Source organism: Manis javanica, chromosome 6 (assembly GCF_040802235.1).
Source record: "Manis javanica isolate MJ-LG chromosome 6, MJ_LKY, whole genome shotgun sequence".
NCBI lineage: Eukaryota > Metazoa > Chordata > Mammalia > Pholidota > Manidae > Manis > Manis javanica.
In genome coordinates, this window is record NC_133161.1 from 72,981,686 (window position 1) to 73,008,233 (window position 26,548).

General features: G+C 34.8%; 1 protein-coding gene across 1 annotated transcript; it reads right to left on the reverse strand.

The window, feature by feature from the left end:
* On the reverse strand, window positions 1-24,670 carry GTPBP10 (GTP binding protein 10). Its single transcript, XM_017671521.3, has 10 exons — window positions 24,520-24,670; window positions 21,712-21,905; window positions 17,654-17,745; window positions 17,107-17,251; window positions 13,898-13,971; window positions 12,332-12,384; window positions 10,167-10,274; window positions 9,501-9,578; window positions 5,537-5,660; window positions 1-4,059 (listed from the first exon to the last, which is right to left on the reverse strand). Exons 1-10 carry the CDS (start codon window positions 24,550-24,552, stop codon window positions 3,809-3,811), a joined length of 1,152 nt encoding a protein of 383 aa, XP_017527010.3. The 5' UTR covers window positions 24,553-24,670; the 3' UTR covers window positions 1-3,808.
* Between the last annotated feature and the right edge of the window lie 1,878 nt (window positions 24,671-26,548).

A 26,548-nucleotide genomic window follows, 5' to 3' on the forward strand; every position in this document is an offset into this window, starting at 1 on the left:
TTCACAAAACAGAAGAAAAAAAACCAAAACGACCCTACCTTGCCATAGATTGCTCCAACATTAGTTACAATATAAACTGCATATGCTATTCTTCAAATTCCAAATATTTCAAAGGACACGATTCAGATAATAGCTATGCTTCACATAGCTTGGTTTCTGGGGATCCCCGAGGAGTTAATTTCTATTATGAACACATTAGTAATATATTCAAAGGTGTTTACTTCCCCTGAAGTCTTCCAAGTATCCAATAACTATTAATTAAGCAACAGTTGTACAATGAGAAATCAAAAATTTTAAATTAGCACTGCCTAAAATTAGTGATAGGTTACAGTCAGAAATGGTAGTTGAAAATATCCCTGTATTTTTTCATCCTATGAAAGTCAACTGAGGCAATAAACCCACCTGCTACTCCTGAGCTATCCCCAGGGAAATACTACAACTTTCAAACTTACATACTTTTCTCTCTCTCGCTCTCCCCTTTTCTCATTCTATTACCTATCTGATTTTGCTTTTCCTTCAGGAGGCTTGTGACACCCACTAGCCTTTACTTACCTGATACTTACCTTCTCCCTGCCAAGCTCTAATCACAAAACAGAAAACAATTCTCTGAAATCTCTAAGAAAAAAAGATGTTTTTCATTTTTGCCTAATTTGCAGTAAAAATCATAGCATGTTGTCTGCAACTGTCAACTATGTTTGCCTAAATGGCTTAATTCCTAAGGTATAGTTTGAAGGCAGACTTGTTTTTAAATTATAAAATATTTCAGACTCTCAAAAGGTAAAAAAAAAAAAAAACCAAAACAGTCATGTATCCATCATACAACTTAAAAAATAAATGACCAGGAGGCAATACAGTGTTTAAGAGAGAAAATACATGTGAAACATTCAGCACAGTGCTCAGCATATAGAAACATTATCATGTTAGATATTATGATTACCACTACAGACCATGTACTCAAAATTTCTGTAGTTGTTTCACTTGTCTATTCCATAAGGAGGAGGAATAGATTTAAACCAAATCTGAGGTGCTCTTAAGGGTTTCAAAATGTGCACTAAATTCAATTCAATCTGGTCTTCAGACAAAATGTTGCCATATTTTTGAGATAAGGTGTCTTCAGTGTAAGTCTTACAATGTATATTATTGCTAATTTTCATTGTTTTTAAGCTACAGTTTGTAAGTATACTTACCTTAGCTGCTTTGAAAGGTTATTTATAATGTACCTTAAATGATATTAAACTTCTCTAGATGGAACTTACCTTTGTTAACTGAGTTTTTTATCTGAATGTTGTACGACCTGTAGAACTGCTTGGAAAATACTCCAAGGTTTTATATGCATTTTTGGCAAGAAAAAAAAAAAACCCTGTAGTTTTCATTAACTTTCTCAAATGAATCTCTATACTCCATCCTCCCAAAGCAAATGAACATTGAGTTAACAGGAACAAATTTTACAAGGAAACTAACTGGATAAAACCTGAAATAAAATGCGCTTGACCTAATTTTTCCCACTATGAAAGCAGACTTTCTTCTGATTATATAACTAATACATGTTTAACACTTAAAACATTGATTTTTACATAAAGTTCATATTGCTGTGATAAAAGCAACATAGATATATATTACAAAAAGAACAACAGATTTCTAGAATTTTTGTATTCTCCTTTTTTTTTTTCAGAGCACAGATCCAACCTCACAGTACAACATATTTAATACTTGACAATGCCTGGTAGTATAAACTTGTAATTCATGATAGTAAGTGAGCTACTGGACTTAGTAAAAATTTGTTACACATAGTGTATTGATACCCTGGCTATTCAGAAATACGACAGTGAAGTATTCTAAAAAGTACATGTTCTGAAAGGTAAAAATGAAAAAGTCTTGCTTAAGAACAAAATAAATGGCATCTGAGATGATGTTAAAATAGTTATTTCAGAATCAATCTTTAAAATAAAAAAAATTTTTTTATAAAATAAAAAAGAAATCCAGATTTACTCCTTTTAAAATAAGAATCAGTCAACAGAAAAAGGTACATAGAAGTACATTTTCAGTAACTAGAAAATACAAATAATGGAACATTTTAGTGAGTTATGTAACAAATGCTGCAGTTAGCTGTAGAGTAGTAACCTGGACATTATAGAGCAAATGAGATACAATTCCTTTTAATTCTCCATACACACTACTGTCTTTTGCCACAGCAGGATATAAAGACTGTGGTGTCAGAACTTCAGAAATTCACCTGATGAAACTATCCTCATGTTGCTACTTTTTTATATTTAGTAAATAATATAAGTAAAAATGAGAAAAATGATACTGAAGTCATAAATGTAAAACACATCAATATGAAACGTAGTCACTATGGTAAGTACAGGTGTTCAAATTCCAAACACTCTTGCTCCTTTGCTATAAAGTGGAACCAGGCTATTCTAATGCCCTGCAGTTTCTGCTATTCAATGTGAGATTTATCAGGACAGCAGGCCCTGTTTCCCCTCTTCAACACTACATGCAGCACTCTGAATGGTGCCTGGCTCAGGGGAGACACTCAATAAATACCTGTGTAATGAAAAAAAACACGTAAGAAAAGCCAGTGACCTGGGGACCTGGGATGTGAGATGGGAGTGGGGAACAGAAAACAGAATAAAAGTGAAGTGATGCTTGAAAAAAGTCACATGGTCATATCAGAAGAAATTTAAGTAGAACAATACTGGCATCACTTTAATACTTAGAGCCATTATGTAAAGCCTTCTCTAAACCTTAAATTCCAAAACAATACCTAATAATTTAAAAGAAGCATTGAAGAATAATTTTAAAAAGCTCATTAACTTGCTACTGTTCTGTTAAAAAAAAAACTTGGAAAAAGTTTTGAACCTTTTTGAACCATATAATGAACTCATTTGGGTAAAAAGGTACATGAAATAAAAGAATTCTGTAGGAACATAAGAAACTATCGACAGTCATTTTCCCTGGGAAGGACTTGAGGGCTTAATGCAGAAAGACAGGAGCTTTTTTAAAATTTATATGCTTTTGAGCTGTTAAATTTTTTTTTTTTACAACAAATGTGTATATTTTATAATAAAACTCACAAAGAGAAAATGTCCAATTTGTAAGTACTATTGAAACTTGGGCAGAAATTAAGAAATTATAATCTCTTAGGAATATACTAATGATTTGATAATACTGTCTAAAGTTTGTACTTCCTATTTATTTTCTTTATACTAAAATACAAAAATAAACAATGACACAGGTTAGGAGGCAAGAAAATGAGATATACATCAGTCTGCTCCAAAGCAGGAAAAACACTTATACTTAAGAAAGAAAAATTTCCAAAAGATGAAATTACAAACATCTATCTGCTGGCTTCTGTTAAATATTATCAGTGATCTTTATTATCATTGAACATATGTTCAGATTCAGGGTTTTGAGGTTTTACAAAAAAGGGAACTATTATATATTTAGTACAACCAGGAATATGACAGACTAAAAAATAAACAAAACCTAGTTGCTCATTCTATTAATATTCTAGGGAATCTATCTATCTATATAATCTCACTAAAGACATTGTAAATACAAGAATATCAGAGGACTTTCATATAGGTGGATTGGCCATAAATTATAAACTGTCATTTTTAGCTTCAGTTACACTTTTAATATTTAATAAGCTATACTTAACTGCAAATAGTAACTTTAAAGAGGTATGGTTCTTGAATGATGGCATATATACCAGAAGTTAGTAATAACTACCTTTCTAAAAAATACTTGTCTGAGAAAAAGCTTTCAAATGAAAACAATTTCAGTATCTAGATTTAAATTATATCTATCTGGGACTAGTAATAGCATTCTTTGATGGCAGCTTGCTATAAGACATTGTATTGGAAATCTGTAAATTAAGCAACTGTTTCTTATGATATGCATCATTTTCCTGGTCAGCATGTTCATCCAGAGATTTTCTTATACAGTTTTTTAATTCATCAATTCCTTCTCCAGTAATTGCAGAGATGGGGATGATATGTTGGAACTCCATAGTCCTCTCTGGAATCATGTTTTTTTCAAATAAATGCAGGAAATCTAAACAAAGAACATAACACTAAGATGATTTTCACTGTCTTTGAAAGTAAGTCGAAACTACATAGAGGTTTGATCTATGAATCAAGGAACAGACAATTTCGTATTGTTATTTTTTTCCTTCTCTCCCTAGTAAGTTCTCAGAACCTTTGGTTTTTCCTGGTGACAATGGTAAATTTCTTGGTGCTTAGTAAATGTTTGTTGGATGAATATATTTTAAACCAAATTAAGTATAAATAAAAGGTGAATTACAGAAGATGATTTACTTACAGAATCAGTATACTTTGCTATTTTTGGGGGTAGTGGGTTTAATCAAGTGAGACAACATAGACTCTCTGAAAGACTTACCTATAAAAATAACATCATTTATGATCTAGGATATTCTAGCTTGCCTCAGTACACGTATACTTTAAAGCCTGAAAGTACAGGCTTATCATCACTGGTCTTAGGAACCATACTGAAACTGAAAAGGGCCCAAGGGGAGATCATTTTAGATGAGTCCAGTCTACTACTCAAAGGGGCTGACCGCTGTTGCATTACTTTTTCCTGTGCCCTGACACCAAGGCAACAGGAGGGGGATGGCATACTAATGGGGTGGGTTAGCACTGATGGGACCTGATAGCCAGACGGACAGAGATCGGACAAGCCACCACGGAGCGTAGTTTCTGAGATTCATATGCCTCCAAAGAAGTCCAAAGGAGCTAACTCAGGAATTACTATAAAGCAGCCTGTATTTTGTTTTATGATGGTCCAAAATAGCCACAAATTCTTGAGTTACCCTCCTTTCTGTGTCTCTGAAAATTTCCTCTTCTGCAAGACCAACTAGCAAACAGGTCTCATGGCCTCATAAAGCAAATGACATTAAGGAATAAAGACTAACTGTTTACTAATTGGAATACTTATGCCCAAAAGTAACTTATTAACTGAAGGATAGCTCCAATATTTAAATTTCACAGAGGAAAGACTTTTTAGAGGATAAAGGATCCTCTGGTGCTGCTAGTCCTAGTATCCTATAATTTTCCCCAATTTTTATCCCAAGGATAAAAACAGAGAAATTAGTACTATTTAAAAACATGTTAGCCACTTATCCACCCTCCTTTTCCTCATTTGTGAAGATCCTTTCCTAGACTCAGAAAATTAGAAGCATCATCACTGTAAGATAGGAGGTGCTCTGCAAAGGTCAATATTCAAAACTGGAAAGTCCTTTCAAATTCTTTTACACAAAGTAGTTCATTTAGGAACAAATTTAAACAAATCCTTTTGGAGTAAGCATCTATTACTCTGTATCACATATACATACGTACTTAAGTTCTTTTTGGAAGATTATACACTTTGGAGACTATAGAGCTGGCATTGTGAAGATACATATCTCTTCAGAACTGTTAGCTCTGTTTCTCTTTTTCACTGGTTATACCATGTAGCAGTCTCTGCACATGGTAGCTACACATTAAATTGGCATTAAATGAATGAATGAGTTTACCTTTAGGATTTTGGAGTTGGTTCATCAGTACATGGAATTTATCTTGGGCATTCGGCAAATCCATTTTATTAACTGCCAGGAGTGCAGGTTTTGTCTGAAGTTCCTCTTTGTACAACTCTAACTCCTTTAAATCAAAAGAGAAATAATTTTATTAAAATACCTACATGAACTACCTATTAGGTAATGTCTTTGCATTGGTAGCTTGGGTAATCTAGAGCCCATTCACATCTCTGAAATGCAGTAAATCCCAACAATCAGAAAACTAATTAACAAAGGAAATTCAGAAAATGCTAAGTGTTTAGGTCACACATTAATATGTTTGTTTTAGTTCATGTGACATCCCAGTTTTGTGCCTAAAGCCAAATGCAGATATTTGGACTTCTATTGAGCACACAGGAAAAATTCAAAGTAAATGACAATTTAATGCATTATTTTTGAAAAAGTAAGTGTGCTTAGCAATAAACCTTTATGACCATGGAGTCAGGCAATAGTTTCTCAGCCATGACATCAAAAGCACAAGCAAAAGAAAAAACAGACAAATGGAACTTCATTAAAATTTAAATTTCTGTACCTGAAAAGTTAAAGAAAGTGAAGAGACAATTGACAGGATGGGGGAAAATATCTGAAAATCATATGTATCTAATAAGGGATCTGTATTCAAAATACAGAGAACTCACACACAACAATAAAAAGACAACCCAATTAAAAATTGGGCAAAGAATCTGAATAGACACTTCTCCAAAGACATACAAATGGTGAATAAACACATGAAAAGATGCTCAGTATCATTAATCATTAGAGAAATACAAATCAAAACCATAACGAAATACCACTTTACCCCTACTAGACAGACAATAACAAGTGCTGACATTAATGTGGCAAATTTGAACTCTTATACATTGCTCGTGGGACTATAACATGGTACAATGGTTTATTAAAGACTACTATGAAAACCTATATGCCAACAAACTGGAAAACCTAGAAGAAATGGACAACTTCCTAGAAAAATACAACCTCCCACGACTGACCAAGGAAGAAACACAAAAGTTAAACAAACCAATTACCAGCAAAGAAATTGAAGCGGTAATCAAAAAAGTACCCAAGAACAAAACCCGCGGGCTGGACGGATTTGCCTTGGAATTTTATCAGACACACAGAGAAGACATAATACCCATTCTCCTTAAAGTTTTCCAAAAAATAGAATAGGAGGGAATACTCCCAAACTCATTCTATGAAGCCAACATCACCCTAATACCAAAACCAGGCAAAGACCCCACCAAAAAAGAAAATTACAGACCAATATCCCTGATGAATGTAGATGCAAAAATACTCAACAAAATATTAGCAAACCGAATTCAAAAATACATCAAAAGGATCATACACCATGACCAAGTGGGATTCATCCCAGGGATGCAAGGATGGTACAACATTCAAAAATCCATCAACATCATCCACCACATCAACAAAAAGAAGGACAAAAACCAAACAATCATCTCCATAGATGTGAAAAGCATTCAACAAAATTCAACATCCATTCATGATAAAAACTCTCAGCAAAATGGGAATAGAGGGCAAGTACCTCTACATAATAAAGGCCATATATTACAAACCCACAGCTAACATCATACTGAACAGTGAGAAGCTGAAAGCTTTTCCTCTGAGATCGGGAACAAGACAGGGATGCCCACCCTCCCCACTGTTGTTTAACACAGTACTGGAGGTCCTAGCCAAGACAATTAGACAAAACAAAGAAATACAAGGAATCCAGATTGGTAAAGAAGAAGTTAAACTGTCACTATTTACAGATGATATGATATTGTACATAAAAAAACCTAAAGACTCCACTCCAAAACTACTAGAACTGATATCGGAATACAGCAAAGTTGCAGGATACAAAATTAACACACAGAAATCTGTGGCTTTCCTATACACTAACAATGAACCATTAGAAAGAGAAATTGGGAAAACAATTCCATTCACAATTGCATCAAAAAGAATAAAATACCTAGGAATAAACCTAACCAAAGAAGTGAAAGACCTATATACTGAAAACTGTAAGACCCTCTTAAGAGAAATTAAAGAGGACACTAACAAATGGAAACTCATCCCATGCTCTTGACTAGGAAGAATTAATATCGTCAAAATGGCCATCATGCCCAAAGCAATATACAGATTTGATGCAATCCCTATCCAATTACCAACAACATTCTTCAACGAACTGGAACAAATATTTCAAAAATTCATATGGAAACACTAAAGACCCCGAATAGCCAAAGCAATCCTGAGAAGGAAGAATAAAGTGGGGGGGATCTCACTCCCCAACTTCAAGCTCTACTACAAAGCCATAGTAATCAAGACAATTTGGTACTGGCACAAGAACAGAGCCACAGACCAGTGGAACAGAATAGAGACTCCAGACATTAACTCAAACATATATGGTCAATTAATATACGATAAAGGAGCCATGGACATACAATGGGGAAATGACAGTCTCTTCAACAGATGGTGCTGGCAAAACTGGACAGCTACATGTAAGAGAATGAAACTGGATCACTGTCTAACTCCATACACAAAAGTAAATTCAAAATGGATCAAAGACCTGAATGTAAGTCATGAAACCATAAAACTCTTAGAAAAAAACATAGGCAAAAATCACTTGCACATAAACTTGAGTAACGTCTTCATGAACATATCTCTCCGGGCAAGGAAAACAAAAGCAAAAATGAACAAGTGGGACTACATCAAGCTGAAAAGCTTCTGTACAGCAAAGGACACCATCAACAGAACAAAAAGGTACTCTACAGTATAGGAGAATATATTTGTAAATGACAGAGCTGATAAAGGGTTGACATCCAAAATATATAAAGAACTCATGCACCTCAACAAACAAAAAGCAAATAATCCAATTAAAAAGTGGGCAGAGGAGCTGAGGAGACAGTTCTCCAAAGAACTTCAGATGGCCAACAAACCTGAAAAGATGCTCCACATCACTAGTTATCAGAGAAATGCAAATTAAAACCACAATGAGATATCATCTCACACCAATAAGAATGGCTAACATCCAAAAGACAAACAACAACAAATGTTGGTGAGGTTGTGGAGAAAGGGGAACCGTCCTACAGTGCTGGTGGGAATGTAAATTAGTTCAACCATTGTGGAAAGCAGTATGGAAGTTCCTCAAAATGCTCCAAATAGACATACCATTTGACCCAGGAATTCCACTTCTAGGAGTTTACCCTAAGAATGCAGCAGCCCAGTTTGAAAAAGACAGATGCACCCCTATGTTTATCACAGCATTATTTACAATAGCCCAGAAATGAAAGCAACCTAAGTGTCCATCAGTAGATGAATGGATAAAGAAGATGTGATACATATACACAATGGAATATTATTCAGCCATAAGAAGAAAACAAATCCTACCATTTGCAACAACATCGATGGAGCTAGAGGGTATTATGCTCAGTGAAATAAGCCAAGCAGAGAATGACAAATACCAAATGATTTCACTCATATGTGGAGTATAAGAACAAAGAAAAACTGAAGGAACAAAACAGCAGCAGAATCACAGAACCCAAGAATGGACTAACAGTTCCCAAAGGGGAGAATGGGAGGGATGGGAGGGATAAGGGCAGGGAAGAAGAAAGAGGGTATTATGATTAGCATGTATAATGTGTGGGGTGGGAATGGGGAGGGCTGTGCAACACAGAGAAGACAAGTAGTGATTCTACAACATCTTACTATGCTGATGGACAGTGACTGTAATGCGGTTTGTTGGGGGGACCTGGTGAAGGGGGGACTCTAGTAAACATAACGTTCTTCATGTAATTGTAGATTAATGATAACAACAAAAAAATGTACAGGTGGGACATATATTTATTCTAATAGTTAAATGTTATTTCATATAGCCCTATGCACCTATGTATCAGACCAGATACAGAACACCAGAGTAAAACAAAAAACCTACTTTTGTAAGCAGTATTATGGTTTCAAAAGCAGTTCTGTACTGAGTTTGGGAAGAAAGCTGAAACCCAGAAATATCCACCTAAGAAAAAAAAAAAAAGATAAAGAGATAACACAAGAACAACAATTGTATACTTCTCTGTTTTTAAATGTTTTACTCAAGCTAAAAATAATTTTGCAAAAATAATTGCTCAATCTATTTTACTTTTCTATTCGTTATTTAGTAATTCAAAATGAGGAAATTGATGTGTCAAGATAGCTAAATTATTTTGATAAACTCATAATCATTAATAAAATGAGAAACTAGATAAGAGAATTTATACCAATATAGACACACTTATATATAACTCAAACACCATCAATGAAGTCAGAAAGGCATATGACATGATATAGTAGTATGTTGAAAATCTTAAGGAATTAAACCTTTACAAGTATGGCAACTTTATTCCTGATAAGCAAAGAACATCATTTGCATCCCCATCTTATAAACCAGGATTACTTACTATATTTGATCCCCGTCTAAACAGACTCAGTGGAGTAACCTCTTACCACTTTATCTTTAAATTTTATTATTACAAATCATCTCTGATTTGTAATAATATACGATAATAAAACTAAGCTGATTGATTTTCACATTCATTTGGACACTACATTTATGCATATGACTTACAACAAAAAGTAGTTGCTTAGTCCTTTCTACATGCTTGAGGAATTTGTGGCCCATTCCTTTGTTCATATGTGCTCCTTCTATTAAACCAGGAAGATCAGCTACTGATATCTAGTAAAGTTAAATGGTTTGATAAAAAAGAAAAATACATGAGAACTTCAAATACAATTACATCATAAATTTTCATGACATTTTAAATATGAATAGTTCCCCATTTGTGATTATCACTGTATCTTTATAAAACCAGATAATTTTATAACAAAATAAATGTATTAACAATCAAAATCTTTTGTTATCAGAAATTAGACTCCCATTTTTACTTATTAATCAAACAATCTAGGAATTTTAGGGATTAGTTTAACATTTATCAATCAGATAAATTATCTTTAGGACTCCACAAATTGTCCAATATGAACATTTCACAGAATTTCAACTTTCTGAATTCTTAAGAGTACAAGGATATTAATTAAACAGACACTTAGTATAGCTCTGCAGTTTTAAGTTCTATAATTGATTACTTGACACCATCATTCCTTTTCTATCATGTTCTACCAGGAGGACTACTGATCATTCTTAAAAAGTAAGGATATAGTGTTTCTATACTCTTTTGGAGATGGCAAGTTATCAACCATTATTCTATCTACACTTGTGGTTCTTAAACACCACTGTACATTATAATCACTTAGGGAAATTTTATAAACTATAAATACCCAGGCCCTATCCCCACCAAGGGATATGGTTTCAAATCTCTGGGGCAAAGGTTTCATTTATCAGTTTTTCTGAGCACTCAGGTAAGGGATGAGAAGCACTGCTGCACACACACTGCCTGTGTGAACATGGATTTCACAGTTTTAAAGGAAGTTGTGTCTATGTGACTAAACAGTGTACACAATAGAAGTCGCATGTGCTAAAATTTTCTCCAGGGGCTCTCTACTGATTTCCCTTAAAAATTACAATGTTCTCTTTTCTTTTAAATATTGTTCTCTAAATTCATAATATCCTTTATTTGTAATTTTACTTATTAATATTCAACATAACTGTTGAAATTTATCTTTTACAGTTATACTACTATTATAAGTAAATATCAATCCTTTATGTCTTTTGAATAACAACAATGGATCATATGAAAACTACATTGATACATCATAACCTTAAGTTCATACTTTACATTAGGGCTCACTCTTGGGTGTTGCATATTCCATGGGTTTCTTCAAATGTATGACATGTATCCATAATTATAGTACCACAATGAATAGTCTCACTGCCCTAAAAATCCTCTGTAATCTGCTTATTCACCCTTTCTGTCCCCATAATCTTTGGCAACCACTAGTAGTTCTGTTATCTCTATGGTTTCTCCATTCCAGAATGTCATATAGCTAGAATTATACAGTATGTAACCTTTTCAGATTGCCTTCCTGCACTTAGTAATATGTATTTAAGGTTCCTCCGTGTCTTTCATGGCTTGATGATTCTTTTTAATGCTGAATAATATTCCACTGTCTGTAAGTACCACAGTGTATTTATTCATCACTTACTAAGGGTTATCTTGGTTGCTTCCAGGTTTTAGCAATTATGAACAAAACTGCTATAAACATCTGTGTGCAGGTTTTTGTGTGGAAGTTTTATTTGGGTAAACACCAAGGAGCATGACTGTTGATCATATATATTTTTTAAATATTTTGTTACTTTCCTCTTTTTATTCTAATTATTTAAAAGATCTATAGTTCTTCTGCATCAGAGAAAAATTGTGCTAGTAGCTAGATAAGACCAGAATCCTATTCAATTTAAAAACATTGTTTTTTAAAGATAAAGTTGGAATAAAAATGACTCCCATGAACTTTAAAAAATGTTTTTAGGAAACAAAAATCAATAATCAAATATGGCAGTAAAATAAGGCCTTGTAATGAGAACAAATGGAGATGAAGTAAATACAATATTGTAGTGACAAACTAGACCTAATCTTTGGGAGAACAAGATGTTACATTCTTATTCAGTATTTTACTATACTTGTGGTTCAGCAGAATTTATGGTTTCACTTATCACACAAAAAAAGTCTTGGTGCTTATTTTTCCTCTAAACATGAGAGAAACAGTCTAATGTTTTAAAGTCCAAGTACCAAAGTAAGTACTTTCACTTCCAACCAAGTGTCTTACTTGAAAAATACCCACCTGTTTGAAGTCATTATACATAATCATCCCAAGTTCAGGCTTTAATGTGGTAACTGAAAGAAAAATAACAACTAAGGATAAAATAAAGGCTGGTATTCTTAAAACTGTCTTAGCATTATGTATAAAATTAACAATATTTACTTTTTGTGAATAATTTACAGATTATGTTCTCATTTGTTGAAACAGAAGGTACAATTAACTCTGCTGTTAATAACATACCTGGAAAAGGACATAGATTTTTATAATCTGCAGAGGCATAGCTCAAATCTATCAGTAGGCCTCAAGAGTTCTTCTGCATTTTAAGTAGCATGGTAAAGGTGCTGAGACTGGCAGTGATCGGGGGCAGAATTCAGGTTTCTATCACTGGTTCTGTGACTGAAATTTTCTAGCCCTTTCTCACTCAGTTATCCTCAAGCCTCAGCAATCCTGCATTAGCCTTCTTCCTATGACTTTTTGCTTTTCTTCTTCTTTCCTTCTCAAGAGTTCCCCCCTGTATTATTATAAGAAAAAATACTGACCATGTACTGTATAGCAGTTAATCCAAAATTAACTCTATTTCATCAGAATCTATTTTAGGATGGCTGAATTTTATTTTCCAAGTTAACATCCTTCCTAGTTTTTTGTTTAGTGATGGCAGTAATCCTAGCATGTTCATTCAAATACCCTTAGTCTAAGCTTCCATTATATCACATTGAGCTACTACTGCAACAGCCTTTTCCAGATCCATTTGTGTCCTACACCAATCCATTTTCTATATTGTACATATACAGATCTTTTTGAAAAGCAAATCTAATCATTTTTATCCCTTACTTAAAAGGCTATCAACTGTTGTTAAAATACAAAGAACAAGTACAGCCTAAATGGTCTATATATGGTCTCTACTTACATCTCCAGCCTCACCTCAATTCTCTTTCCCTAACTGCACATCCTCTAGACACACATATACTCCGTACCACCACAAAGCCTTTATGTATTGCTCTTTCCTCTGAAAGATGCTTCACCTCCACTCTGTCACCAATTAACTTATATTTATTCTTCATGCCTTGACCCCAGCATCACACTTTCCCAAAGAAGTCTAAAGGAGTCCCCTCACACAGAATCATATTAGATTCCTTCATATCTATTAGTGATATATGTGCTTTCTCCCACTAGTCTGTAAGCTCAGTAAAATTCAGAACAGTATCCATTTCTGCTTACTTAAGTCTTTGTAACCCTAGAATCTACTGCAGTTCCCAGATAAATACTTGCTACATTAGAATTCATTTCTGCCTTCCTAGTATTTACCACAATACTTGATAAAGGGTAGATCCTCATAAAATCAAAGCTAAACCAAATAAATCATTATGCAACAGAGAAATAAATGCAACAAAGCAAGTGTCTAACAAGTACTTGGAACTTTGCTGAGGACTATAAAGGTTTCAAAGGAAAATGGGGAATGCATGTATTCTAATTGCCAAGAGTTTTCAAACTAAGGCTCCCCTCAGAGTTGTTATTTTATTCATACTCAAAGATTAGTTCTTAAAAATTTACCTCCATGCATTAAAATATACAATAAATTATACTTACATGCATAATCTGCAATTGTAGGTTTTGCATGAGAAACCTGACTTAATAAAGAGGACTTTCCAGCATTTGGGAATCTGAAATAAGAAAATAAAGTAATACAACAAATATTAGTAATAATAATATTTATCTTTTAATTCCTAATATTTCAGGAAGTAGACTTCTTGGTAATTTTGGGGATTAAAGTGGAATATAAATATAAAATAATCCTGAAAGACTTGAGGAAGAAAATATACTTATGAAAAAGTAAAGACAAATCAATGCTGAACACTGAAGATGTTTCAGTGTTGAAAGCAAATAATTCATGTTAAAAAATACCCAACAATTTATAAATTACAGAAGAACAGAAAGAAACTAATGAAAATGCCTGCAATCTACTATCTTTAGTCAAACACTGACAAAATATTACTTACACTGTTTTGTGGATTTTAAAGAAACAAAACACTTTATATGGACACAGTAGAAGAAAGAAGTAATGAATTCCATTTAGCCATCACCTGGCTTCAACAAATATTAATGAATTTCCAATACTTTTTTTTTGAAAGTTGGTTTGTTTGAATAGGAACCCAAATAAGGTCTATGTATTACCACTGCTTTATGTGTCTCTTAAATTTCTTTTGATAAAGGCTTTCCCTCCATCTTGTTTTCCCTTTGCGATTTCATTTTTGAGGAAACTGGGTTATTTGTCCTGTATGATTTATTTTCCATAATCTGTATTTTTTTTGTTGATACCCCCATGATGTCATTTAACATGGTCCTTTGCCCTGGATTTTCTGTAAGTTGGTAGTTAAACATAATGTTTTCATCAGATTCAGTTTTGATTTTTTTTTCCCTAAAAAACTATTTCATAGTTGGTTACCCTACTTCAAACTGAATGTTACTAAGGTGAATGCCTTTCAAGGGTACACTTTAATTAATTTAACTGATTTCCTATTGTTAGACATTTAGGTTGTTCCCAATTTTTTACTATTATAAATAATATTGCAAAAAAATATACATACAGCTAGAAAGACATGCGCCAATGTTAACAGTCACCTCTGTGTGGTAGGATTAATTGACAACTATTTTTTTCTTTCTGCAAATGAGTTACTTGTCTAACTTTTTCCAAAACCTTTAAACACTGCAGTAACTCTCCTTGGACCTTTCCACATACCTTTGATCTCTTTCTTGAGATCAATTTCTAGATGAGGAAATACTGGATTAAAATATATGCTTGTTTTAAAAGCTTTGATTTTACTGCTAAATTTCCCCCATGAAATTACAATCATTTTTATCCATGATTATCACTAGTTGGATTTATTTCTTTCCAATATCCTTGTATTTCCATAACAGTGATTAAGCCCAGAAAAATGCAACTACTTTTTCCAAAGAGATGAAAGTAGGAGAAAAAAAGGATGCTAATGGCTGAAGAACTTGAGATTTTTCTTGAAAAAATACCTAATGAAAATTTCAGAGGCTAAAATCCAACCTATGCAAAGATCAGCCTTGACAACAGCAGTATTAGTGTATTAGTTATATGACACCTTTCTTCCAAGGTTCAGTTCATTCCTGAAACCAGCTAAATGGGTATCTGCTTATTCTCATATTTACAGTAGTAGTTTTTTAAGAATAGTTGCTTTAAATTAGCCCAAGAATAGATTCATTAAGCATTGTGCTTTAGAATATTGATGCTTTAATTATTGACTGTAATCTCCAATCCACTTCTGAAAAGCTTGGTATTTCACTCTATGTAGTCTCCAGTAGGTTGGCACTACAAAGGATGATGAGGACAGCAGCTACCATTCATTTACGAAGCACTCACAAATCCAAGGCATGTGCTGTGCGGCAAATGCGTTACCTTACTCACCAATCTTTTAAGGTAAGAACTATCTCCATCTGCTATTAAAAATGAGGAAAACATGGCTTAGACTGTATAACTTATTCAAGATCATCTAGGCAGACTCCAGAAGATTTGAGCTTCTAATTTAAATAGTCTCACTTGAGTCCCCCATCCTCACCTAGCCTTTACTATTCAACCTTGTAGGCTCTTCATATTCTGTAAAGGTGTCTCTATGGAACTTGAAACACATTTTGTACCAAATGAGATTGGAAATGGCTAGATTCTCAGCCTCGTCTTCAAAACCCTATTGAACCCACAATGTTCCTAAAGAATACAGAGTATTACAGAACTTATGCTTTATAACCCTTATAACTATGGTTATAACGGAATGCGAATAGCAAGCTTGAATACCAGGATCCCACCTTTTCCTGTTACATCAGCAGGAATGGGGCCTCTGTGAACTCTAAAACATTGCTGGTAAGAACTACTGGTAAGACAGGCATGGTTAAGAGGTGAGGGATTCAGACTGAAGAGTCTGGTAAATAAGCAGTGAGATGGCTGGAAAGGAAGAGGGAAAAAAAGCTTAGAAAGAAACTATGCAAAGCAAGAGATGGAACTGGCAGTTTTCCGTATCTTTTCCTGAGGCCTTCCATCTCTGACTATGTAATGCTGTAAGTGAGGCCAGGGAGAGAAAGCAAGAGAAGAGAAATGCAAAGTTGAAGTTTTCCTTCCTTTCTCTACTCTCTATCTTGCTACCTATCTCCCTCCAGTCAGGCCAGAACTGCAAACCTTACAGCTAAACAGCATTGTTTGATGAAAGAACGGAGGCTGGTAGAAGAGGACAACATTGTGAGGTCTGAAGTACTGAGAACAGACAGATACTAAGCAGACCATGAAGGACATGGAAACAGTCATAGCAAAGAACAACTCAAGAGTTCAATAGTGTGTAAGTGTGATGATTAAGATTGTCTGTACTGGCTGTTAGCCATCTGATTAATACCTCAATACCTCTGTTAAGACTTGTAAGAATACTTCAATTATTTTCCCCCTCTTTTCATTTCCTTCCATGCACTATTAAAAATATGGTTTGTTTAGATTTTTAGTTTTATTCCTTAGTATCTGGTAACATTCTTTTATTTTTTTATACTACTACATTTGATTGATTTTTCTCCCTTTAGTCATTCTCTAACATTCCCAGCAGCCTACTCAATTGTTATGATCTTGATCCTTTTTTTTTAACAAAGGAATAATAATTCCAGTAATTATGTTAGCAGCATTTTATCAAAGTATATAGACAATGCACAAATTCCATAAATGTATTCCATAAAAAATGCTGGCTATTTCCTACCTATGTCTCTGAAACTGTAAAAACAAAAATATGAGTGATACTTACCCCACTAGTCCTACATCAGCTATAAGTTTTAGATCGAGGTGAATGATTCGCTTCTGGCCTTTCAGTGGTAAGAAATTTGTCAGTAGTTTACCTCCAAGACCTCCCTCGGCTACCAAAATTCTGTCTTTCTCTTTATTGAGTTCTCCTTAAAAAGAGAAAGAAAGATACTTAGAACAAAGATTAAGTGGAGCTAACCACTAATGACATTTTTCCTTTAGAAATAGATGCCAGAAATTCCAACTTAAAAATCTAAAGGGCTAAACAATAGGATTAAGTTTCTATTAAAAGTATGATCCTGAAAATACTTTGTAAGCATTTGAAGAGACTAGTTACATGTTTTAAAACCAAGTAAATATCTTTAAAATAATCTTAAATCTAGCAGTTAATTTTGAGCTTTTATATAGTTTTAAAAAGCTTTTTATAAATTAGCAGCTGTATTAGTTAATGTTAAAAAAAGTTCTGAAAGTCATAAGGAGCTATTCTGCACAGCTCCCAATTTTGGAAAACGTGCACATTTTTCACAACCTTAGAGCTATAGTACACTTACCTATAATTTTACCATTTTCATCAGTTACTGAAATACCCACAGGTACAGGAATTTCACAGTCTTTTCCTTTGAAGCCTTTCAGTGCACTAACTCTACAGAAAAATAAAGCTAAATTAAAATAAGGAAACCCACTAGGTTAAACAGTTTATGCTTCAAGAAAATATAGTGGTTTACAAAGAAGACTAGCAACTGACTCTTTTTCCTAATGCAGATGTTATATAGTCAAATGATAATGGAAAATAAAATTATTCCTAATCATCTAAACAGATAAAATTTAAATAAAGTAAAATATTTTAGACTATCTTAATTTAAACTATGTTTAGACTATCATATCCCAATAAAAATAATGTTGAGTAATGATTTAAGTTACCAAGCTAACCACCAAAAGTTATTTTAACCCATAAGGAAGTAAGATATTGTACACCTGAAATGAAGAGATCATTGCTACAATACAAATAAGCTAGAAAAAAATGGAAAATCCATTGATTCACAAAGCTTTTAAAAAACTAACCTCAAGTGAGAGTACTTTGATTATAGGAAGCTCATCTGGCTACTCTCAAACTGCTCATGAGAGAATAAATTGATACAAACTTCTAACTAGTGATTTCACTTCTGGAAATTTATCCAAAAAAAACCCAAAAACCTGAACAGCCATGTAAACTACTATATACACAAAGATGTATATACTGCATTGTGACTTCAACAGTAAAAAAAAAAAATCAGTAATTACCTAAATAGATGAATGACAAAAAAAGTCATGTTATGAACAATAGTATAATACTGTGCAGCCATTCTGAACAACTTTCTGGCATTGAAAGAAATGTAAAGTGAAAAGAGGAGGTTGCAAAATTCTGTACTCTCACTTTGTACCCCCAAATTGTGTATACATCCACATAATTACATTTACTTAAACACACAGAAAAGTCCTAGAAAAGTTAAGAAAAGATTAATAGTGGTTATCTCATGGTAGAAGAAATATAAGTAACTGACTTTTTCTCCAAATCTTTTTATTTTATCTAATATTTTTATAATGAACTTGAATTACTTTTATATAGAGATACAACTTTTATATGGAGATAAAAATTACTTTTATATAGAGGAAAATATACAAATGAAAAAGAGATTAGATTATATAATTAAACAGTAACAACCACATTATTAAGGCTATTGTATAATCATATACTACTTATTCACTTATACTATGTACCAGGCACTCTTAAAAGCTTTAAAGACTCATGACAATACTGTGAAATAGGTACTATTATTATCCCTATTTTACAGTGAGGAAACAGAGACACTTTTATACAGATCCTGAGCACTTTCAAGGAATTTACATGTTGAAGGCATTGGTTTCTTCAGAGCAGTAGTTTTCAATTTTCAATGGCAACTCACTAAGAAATAATACATCTGGACCTAGTACATTCCCATACATACATATATACAAATTTAAAGTTTTATAAAGTAATATTATGTGATACATGCTAATGTTTCCTATTCTATTTTTTATCATAACTAAGCTTGGCCTCAGCTGCTGAGCTCTGAAATCTTGAGGAGGTGATGCTTTCCACATCCTACTTCCAGCCAGTAACTGGGTACAGCAGGGTTACTCAGGCAGGCCCTTTTATAGGAGACAAGGATTTCTCTGATGGGCAACATTTGCTTAGAGAGTCCCCATCAGCCTGACCTTTCTTAGACACACACAACAGCCTACAACTTTCCCCTTCCCTCTCTCCTTCATAACGCTTAGACATGCACAGCAGTCAGACAGCTTTCCCTACCTACCTCAGCTCCCTCTCCATTTGCCTTTACAGGTGTTTTTCCCCCAATAAATCTCTCACTCATCTAATCCGATTCTTGTAGGACCCAAATGAACACACAGGAAGATGTTATTCATAAAACTGTATAATATAAAGATAAGTGAGACTGTTACCTCCTACTCTTTCAAATTCTTCCTCCTCTAACCTCCATGACACTAAGTATCCCCCGGCTCTACATTTTGGACACCTTCTGTTCCCTTCCCTTAAATATTTGTAAGTAACAAAATTTGAACTTCAACCCTTTTCTCTTCTGTAATCCACCTTTCCTGGTCTATGCTTATGATCAACAAATTTATCTCTAGACCAGACCATACTCTTCAATCACAAACCTATATTTCAAATGCTCTGCTGGACATCTCCATAGGACCCTCAAACTTCTTTCCTTTACATCCCAATTGCAGCTTTCAACTATAGTCCTTCAAGAATAGTGCTATCATCTACCCACTGCTGAAGTCAAAGCTGGGTGAATGGAAGAAAAAGCATTATTATAGAAAAGATAATGTGAACAAAGTCCCAGTAACGGAAGACAAATACCAGTTTAAGACATTAAAAGAAGACCAGTGTGGCTGGAATGCAGAAAACACAGAATGTAGACGGAGATGAGATTAGACAGATAGGTATAGGACTTTTAACTCAGATCATTATCATTTCTGAAATACCACAAAGCCAGGAAGCCATCCTTGATTTTCCATTCTTCTTCAATACTCCATCAATCACTAATTTATTCTATTTCTTTAACATATTTTTAATTCATCCATTTTTGTCAATTCAATTCATTCATTGAACTAATGTCAATTGTGCATCTATTACGTGCCAATCACTGTACTAGATGTCTGGTACAAAATGATGATCTCAACTGGTCTGTTCTCTGCTCTCACGGACCTTACAGTACTCTGGTAGGAGAGCTGACATTCATCAAATACAGGAAAAATGGAAAATTATGACTGTGACAAGTCTTACGAAGGGCAGGCTACCGAGGTGGGTGGGTATAGGAATTGCGACCTAATCATGGAGATGAGGAAAGACTTAAACTTAAATCTAAAGGATTGATAGGAGCCTGCTGGGTGAATGGAATAAAAAGCATTATTATAGGAAAGATAATGTGAACAAAGTTCCAGTAACAGTAGACAAATACCAGTTTAACACATAAAAGAAGACCAGTGTGGCTGGAATGCAGAAAACACAGAATGTAGAGGGAGATGAGACTAGACAGACAGGTACAGGACTTTTAACTCAGACCGCCACCATTTCTGAAAAACCACAATGTTCTCCAAACTGGTCTGTCTCTAGTCAGGATCATCACCTCAAATCCATTCTTCATCCAATTACCCCCAAGGTGATTTTTCCTAAAACACAAATTTATTAATGTCACTCGCCTATTTAAAATCCTTCAATGGCTTCTCATCACTCTAAGATAATATTCAAACTCTTTAACAGCATATTGGGCTCTTCATGATCTGAACTACAGTATCTTTATTTTAAAACAAGCCACTACCTGTGTACCATGATTATGGAAGAAATAACTATTATTTCAGCAAACAGCTTGTTCCCTTCTAATCCAGTGCCTTTATATATGATGTTCACTTGCCAACACATGCTTTCCTACCTTGATTATCTGGCAAAGTGCTATTCTATTTCCAAAATACAGGTTAACTGAGTAAGATTTTTCTTCATTTTCTTTATAATGAAAAACAGTTTTCGTATTTTGAGGCCAACATTATATGTTCCATAGAAAGTAACTATTAACAAATAATAAAGGGTGTTTTGTTGTCAAACAAAGAAAAGCAAAATAGAAGTCAAAGGAAAGCTTACAATGGATGTATCAGTGAAACAGGCTCTAAATTTTAAGTACTGCCTACAGATCCTGAAACTACTGGGAGGGATGGGGTGGAATAGCACAGTTGAGATTTGAGAGAGGTTTCCTTAAAATTGTCCAAGATAATTTTAAAAGAAAACAGGGGGGATTCAGATCATTTTATGTTTCTACAGAGAGGTACAAAAGAATATAAACGGACACTGAGAGAAGAAAAGAATAAGAAGTATATAAGGTCTGAAACATTCCTTAGCACCTACCTTTTATCTTCACTAGAGTTGAGACAAATACTGTAGGCTTCTGCTCAGTTGCAAATACAGGATATAATTTACTTCAAATTCAACTTTTATCTTTCTTTTTTAAATAATTAAAAATCAAAGTCTAAAATCAAATTGTCTAAAAAGCAAAGTCATTTGCTAAATACTTACTGACTGTTTGCTCCTTCTCCAGCCACAAACCTTTTCTGAGGATATTTGTCTTTAAGTTGTTTTAAAGTCATTCTGTTATGGGCTACAACCCAGACATCACCACCTTTTCCACCTTCTCCACCTAAACGAGGGTAACCCATTCCACCACTTCCTCCCCTGGTGAAGAGTCTTAGGTTATCAATGAAGTTTCCATACTTAAAAAAGAGAAAAAGAGAATATTTGTATACCAAATGTGCTTATCAACTCAGAACTCTTTTCTAGTCCTTTGTTACCACTAAAATTCCTTTGAAAAAATCAGTATTGGCTGTATGTCAAATCTATATACTTTTTTCTTAGTTTGCCTCCTGTCTCATCTTCCTTTCCCATTTGATTAATTCTCTGAAGACCCTTTTTGCCAATTATCAATTGTTGTTCTACTTTTTGTCTCAAGGTTTCTGACACCGGTCCATTTTTCAATACATATTTTCTCCCTTGGGTTACCTTGGCCTCTACCAGTAACTACCACTTGAGATACTCTCTTATGTCCAGTCTGTTGAACATCTCCACCAGAATGTAGCTTAATAGTCTAAAGCAACTAAGAGCAAGATGTGTATTTAACTTATATTTGCAACCCCTCACATATGCAACCTGTTCTTAAATATTAGTTGAAAGTATAATAGTCAACTCAAATACGATCGTGTTAACATGACAAGCCCAAACTCTCCCCAGGTAAAGTGTTCCTCCAATGTTCTCTCAAATAATGAAACCATAGTTTACCTATTCATTTAATAAGGGAATCTTTGACTGTACCTGCTTCTTTTCCCAAAGACCTACTATCTATCTCTTGTTTCTGTTACTATTGCTTTAGTACTTTGACCATTACATTAGCTCCTAACTGGTCTTTTAGTATCTAGTCCATCCCTCTTACACACATACTTCATCTTGCTGCCTGAGCTATTTTTCTGAAAATGGATCTGATCTCTAATCATGTTTCTCCCTTCTCAAAAAAATCACGTGGTTGTTTTGATTATGAAATGTCTAAAATTCTCAGTACCAACGCTGTCGACCTACCCTTTCAGTTTCATATTCATTCATTTCTCTCTCTGCTCTGTAGTACATGATATACTGTCACATCTCCATGTAACTCTGCACATGCTCTTCCTCTACTTACAATGTCATTTGTTCTTTTCTATCATAAACCCACCTGAATGACTTATTTTCTGATTTATTTTCACTTAACACTGACTTTGCTGGGTTCTCTTAGCAAATGAATTCTATCTCTATTATTACACTTTTTGAAATCTTATACTGCACTTAGTGTTTACTTGTTTCCCTCATTAAGGCATGAACTTCTTACAGATAAAGATCCTATGCATTAACCTCCTAGACTATTAAAATTACTTGCAGAGTAATTTTTTAAATTCATAATCTTCATGTTTTTAGTTATTTACGATAGTCTGGGAAAATACCTGGGAACTTCTTTCAAAACACATAAAGATCATTGAACATTCTTATATACTCTAGAAGAGGGGATGAGGATAGGTCAAAGCAGCGCATTTAGCACACGCTCCCTTTGTGAGACTGATGCAGTTTTAGATCTGAGACTGAAGTGGATAGAAACATAGCAAAAATTCAAAGTGTAGGTTTTCATTTGACTATGCAAATATAGTTATGAAATGGAATGTTGTAAGGAAATAGGGTGGAAGGAATATGTAAAAGATGTACTTGAGGGCTAGCCTGATTATTTTTCTGTCCGTGAAGAGCTTATACTATGATTCTGCAAGGCTAGGTCAGAAATGCATCACATATAAGTGAGTGATTCCCTTCGAAAAAGACATGAATGGAAGGGATTGTTCATGGCAGTAAGGCTACATAAGTGCCTTTAATAACTTAGCCACACACACACACACACACACACACACACACACACACACACACACACACACAAACACCGTAGTTTCTTTTTTTGTTGAAGAATTAGTTACCTTCTATGCCCAAGTACTAACATCTTTCACAAACCTCTTTTCTTTTGATTATATATTTTATAGAAAATAGAGGATGGAACAAACTATAATTTCATTCAGATATATTACTAGGCATGCCTCTCTCTCCAATAAAAAGAAAACTACTGTTTAAAGTTCCATTCAATGTGTGACACTTTTTTTTGTTGCTCTAGATGCATAAGGTACAGAGGTTTAGAAACCAAAATTGAGTATCTCACTCTCGTCATTTTTAATGATGCTGCCAAGTTTTAAAAAACATCACTAGTAAGGCTCTTGAAGAGGTTCTGAATTTGAAGCAACTGTGCATTTTTACATAAACGATTCAGAAACCGGCACCGTACAAAAACCGACGTAAATTTCTTGTAAGGAGTAGAGCCTGTTACGTATTTTCGTTTATTGACAAAAAGACTTCTTTAGAAAGCTCTTAAAAGCAATGCATTCGAGGAAAACATATACTAAGAACAGGCTATGGATATATTTGAGCCGAAAGAAAAAGTCAACCCTACTACGTATACCACAGTGCTTGTCTAATCAGCAGGCAAATTTCCCCAGCTCATCTCACGTGCACACAATTCCCCTGAAGAACCTCCAACCCTGGGACCCCAACTCAGTCCTAACCGCGCCAGGAAGACACACTCTTTTCACGCCCCACGGGCCAAGCCCGACTCCTGGAGGGGCGGAGATGAGAGGACTATAGTAAAACCAGACAGGAAAGAGGACCCCAGAAGATAAAGACGCGGAGGAAAGCGAAGGAGAACCAGAGCCTTCAAGTGGGTCTAGAAAGTCCAGGCTCTTCGGCATCAGACTGAGGGGATCAGTAACGAACCTTTCTGAAAAACACGCAACTGCAATGCACCATGACAGGCCAGCCTTCACTCCCGCGGAAGGTGTATGCGCTGAAGTACCGCGCTGTGTTTTTACGTCACCGCCGGCCGCCAACGTTCTTTTTTCTTCCGCAAGCTACGTCGGGGACTGCCGCATGCGCCGTACGGTGCGCTACCCCCTCCGCCCCCCACCCTCCGCCCTGGGGACCAGCGCAGGCGCTGTGCGAAGCGCCCTTCGTGGGCTGGCAGAAAGTGGCCCTTCTCAACCTGGGGATAAAACAGCAAGAAATACTGAGGAAGTATTGAGAGACGCTGTGGTAAAGGACAAGCGGGTGCAGAGTGGGTACCTCAGGATGTAACATTTTGAGTGGGATGGCCCTGGAGACTGAACTGCCTTGTAGGATTTTTTAACCTTAATTGAGGAAACCAAAGGTACCAGAGTCTTGAGACCTTTTGGTGAAGCAGAGTGAAAAAACAAAAACAAACGAAAAACCCCTAACAGACAATAAAAACAAACGGGTGAAAGACGCGGAAATTCAACTCGGGAGAAATGCCCGAAAAGGTGTTGGTTCCGTGACAAGTTGAGTAATCTCTAGCAGAAGCGTCCAGGAGACAATGAATTTAAAACTTGTGACAGAAATGCCTGGACCCGTGGTCTGTAAGAATTTCGTTGTATTCAGTGGAGAAGGAAACTCAGTCTGTAGCTTCTTGGCGTCGGGTAGACCAGCGTCTTTATTCACTTCGTTTGAAGCGCCTTTGTGAGAAGTAGAAAAAATGTTTCGCATGGGCAGGAGCAGCAGAGTGGCTGGATTTCAGCCCACCCGCCGCCTCCGCCCCGTGAAAACCTTCCACAGCAGTACGAGGCGGCTCTGCACTTACACTACCAGTATTAAAATCTTTCTTAACCACCGAGACTTAATTGCTATAATCCCTTTCACATTTCTACCCTTTACTTATGACAGTGATTACAATGGAAGTACAAGATGTGAAAACTGTCCCTCTCTGCCTTGACTCTTTTGCTGCTACTGAACCTTCCTCTTTGCTACGGGTCGGTAAAGCTATAATTATCATTTAACCTGTGATGATTAATCAGGACATTAGGCTGCTACTGCATAGATGTTTAATCTTGTTAATAGGTGCCGTCATTTGGATTACTATCTTTACTAAGTCTGTTGTGTCATAATAGTGTTGACAGACTATTTTCTAAGGTTTACTTATTTATTTTCTAAGGTTTACTTATTAGTGAACACAGGCCCAAATTCTTTTCTTTCCCATAATATACACATGGGAAAATAATAGCAAATAAAAAATAAACAAGAAAATGATATAAAAACATCTTAAAATATTAAGGAAGATTATGTACTATAAAAGAAGGAGAAAGCATAGTTTCATTCAACAAAACATGGTCAGAGCTTAAGATAGTTATTACACCTCTGGCTTCCAGATAGTGAAAGAAACATGGAACTGGAAATTGTCCACCTTAATTAAGATGTGCAGCTAATATGAACATGAGGTAAATAAATGACCGAAGGCATTATCCAGACCTAATGCAGAAGTCATTATTGGAAGAAAATATCACCACTTTTGTCACTGAGAAGCCAGAGTGACTTCCCATGGTTGCTCAGAATATTAAAATATGGGCAAACCATTAAACTCAGTGGCTCTAGAGAATTTTGCAAAACAGGCATGATATTCCCAAATGAGTAATTGGCATCGTTCACAATTTGATTTCAAAAAATTTCTCATATAGTTATTCTAATAAAAAAATTTAATAACCATTTTATCTTAGAATAAATTTAAATTTACAGAAAAATTACAGATAGACCCAGGCGGTCCCATATACCTTTTTCTCAGCCTGCCTTACTGTTAATATCTTACAAAGCTATTTATCAAAACTAGGAAATTAATATTGGTACAATACTGTTAACTAAACCACAGACTTTACTTATCTCACTGCTTTTTCAACTACAACCTTTTCCTGTTCCAAGGTCCAATCCTGGACACCACATTAAATTTAATCTAATAGATATA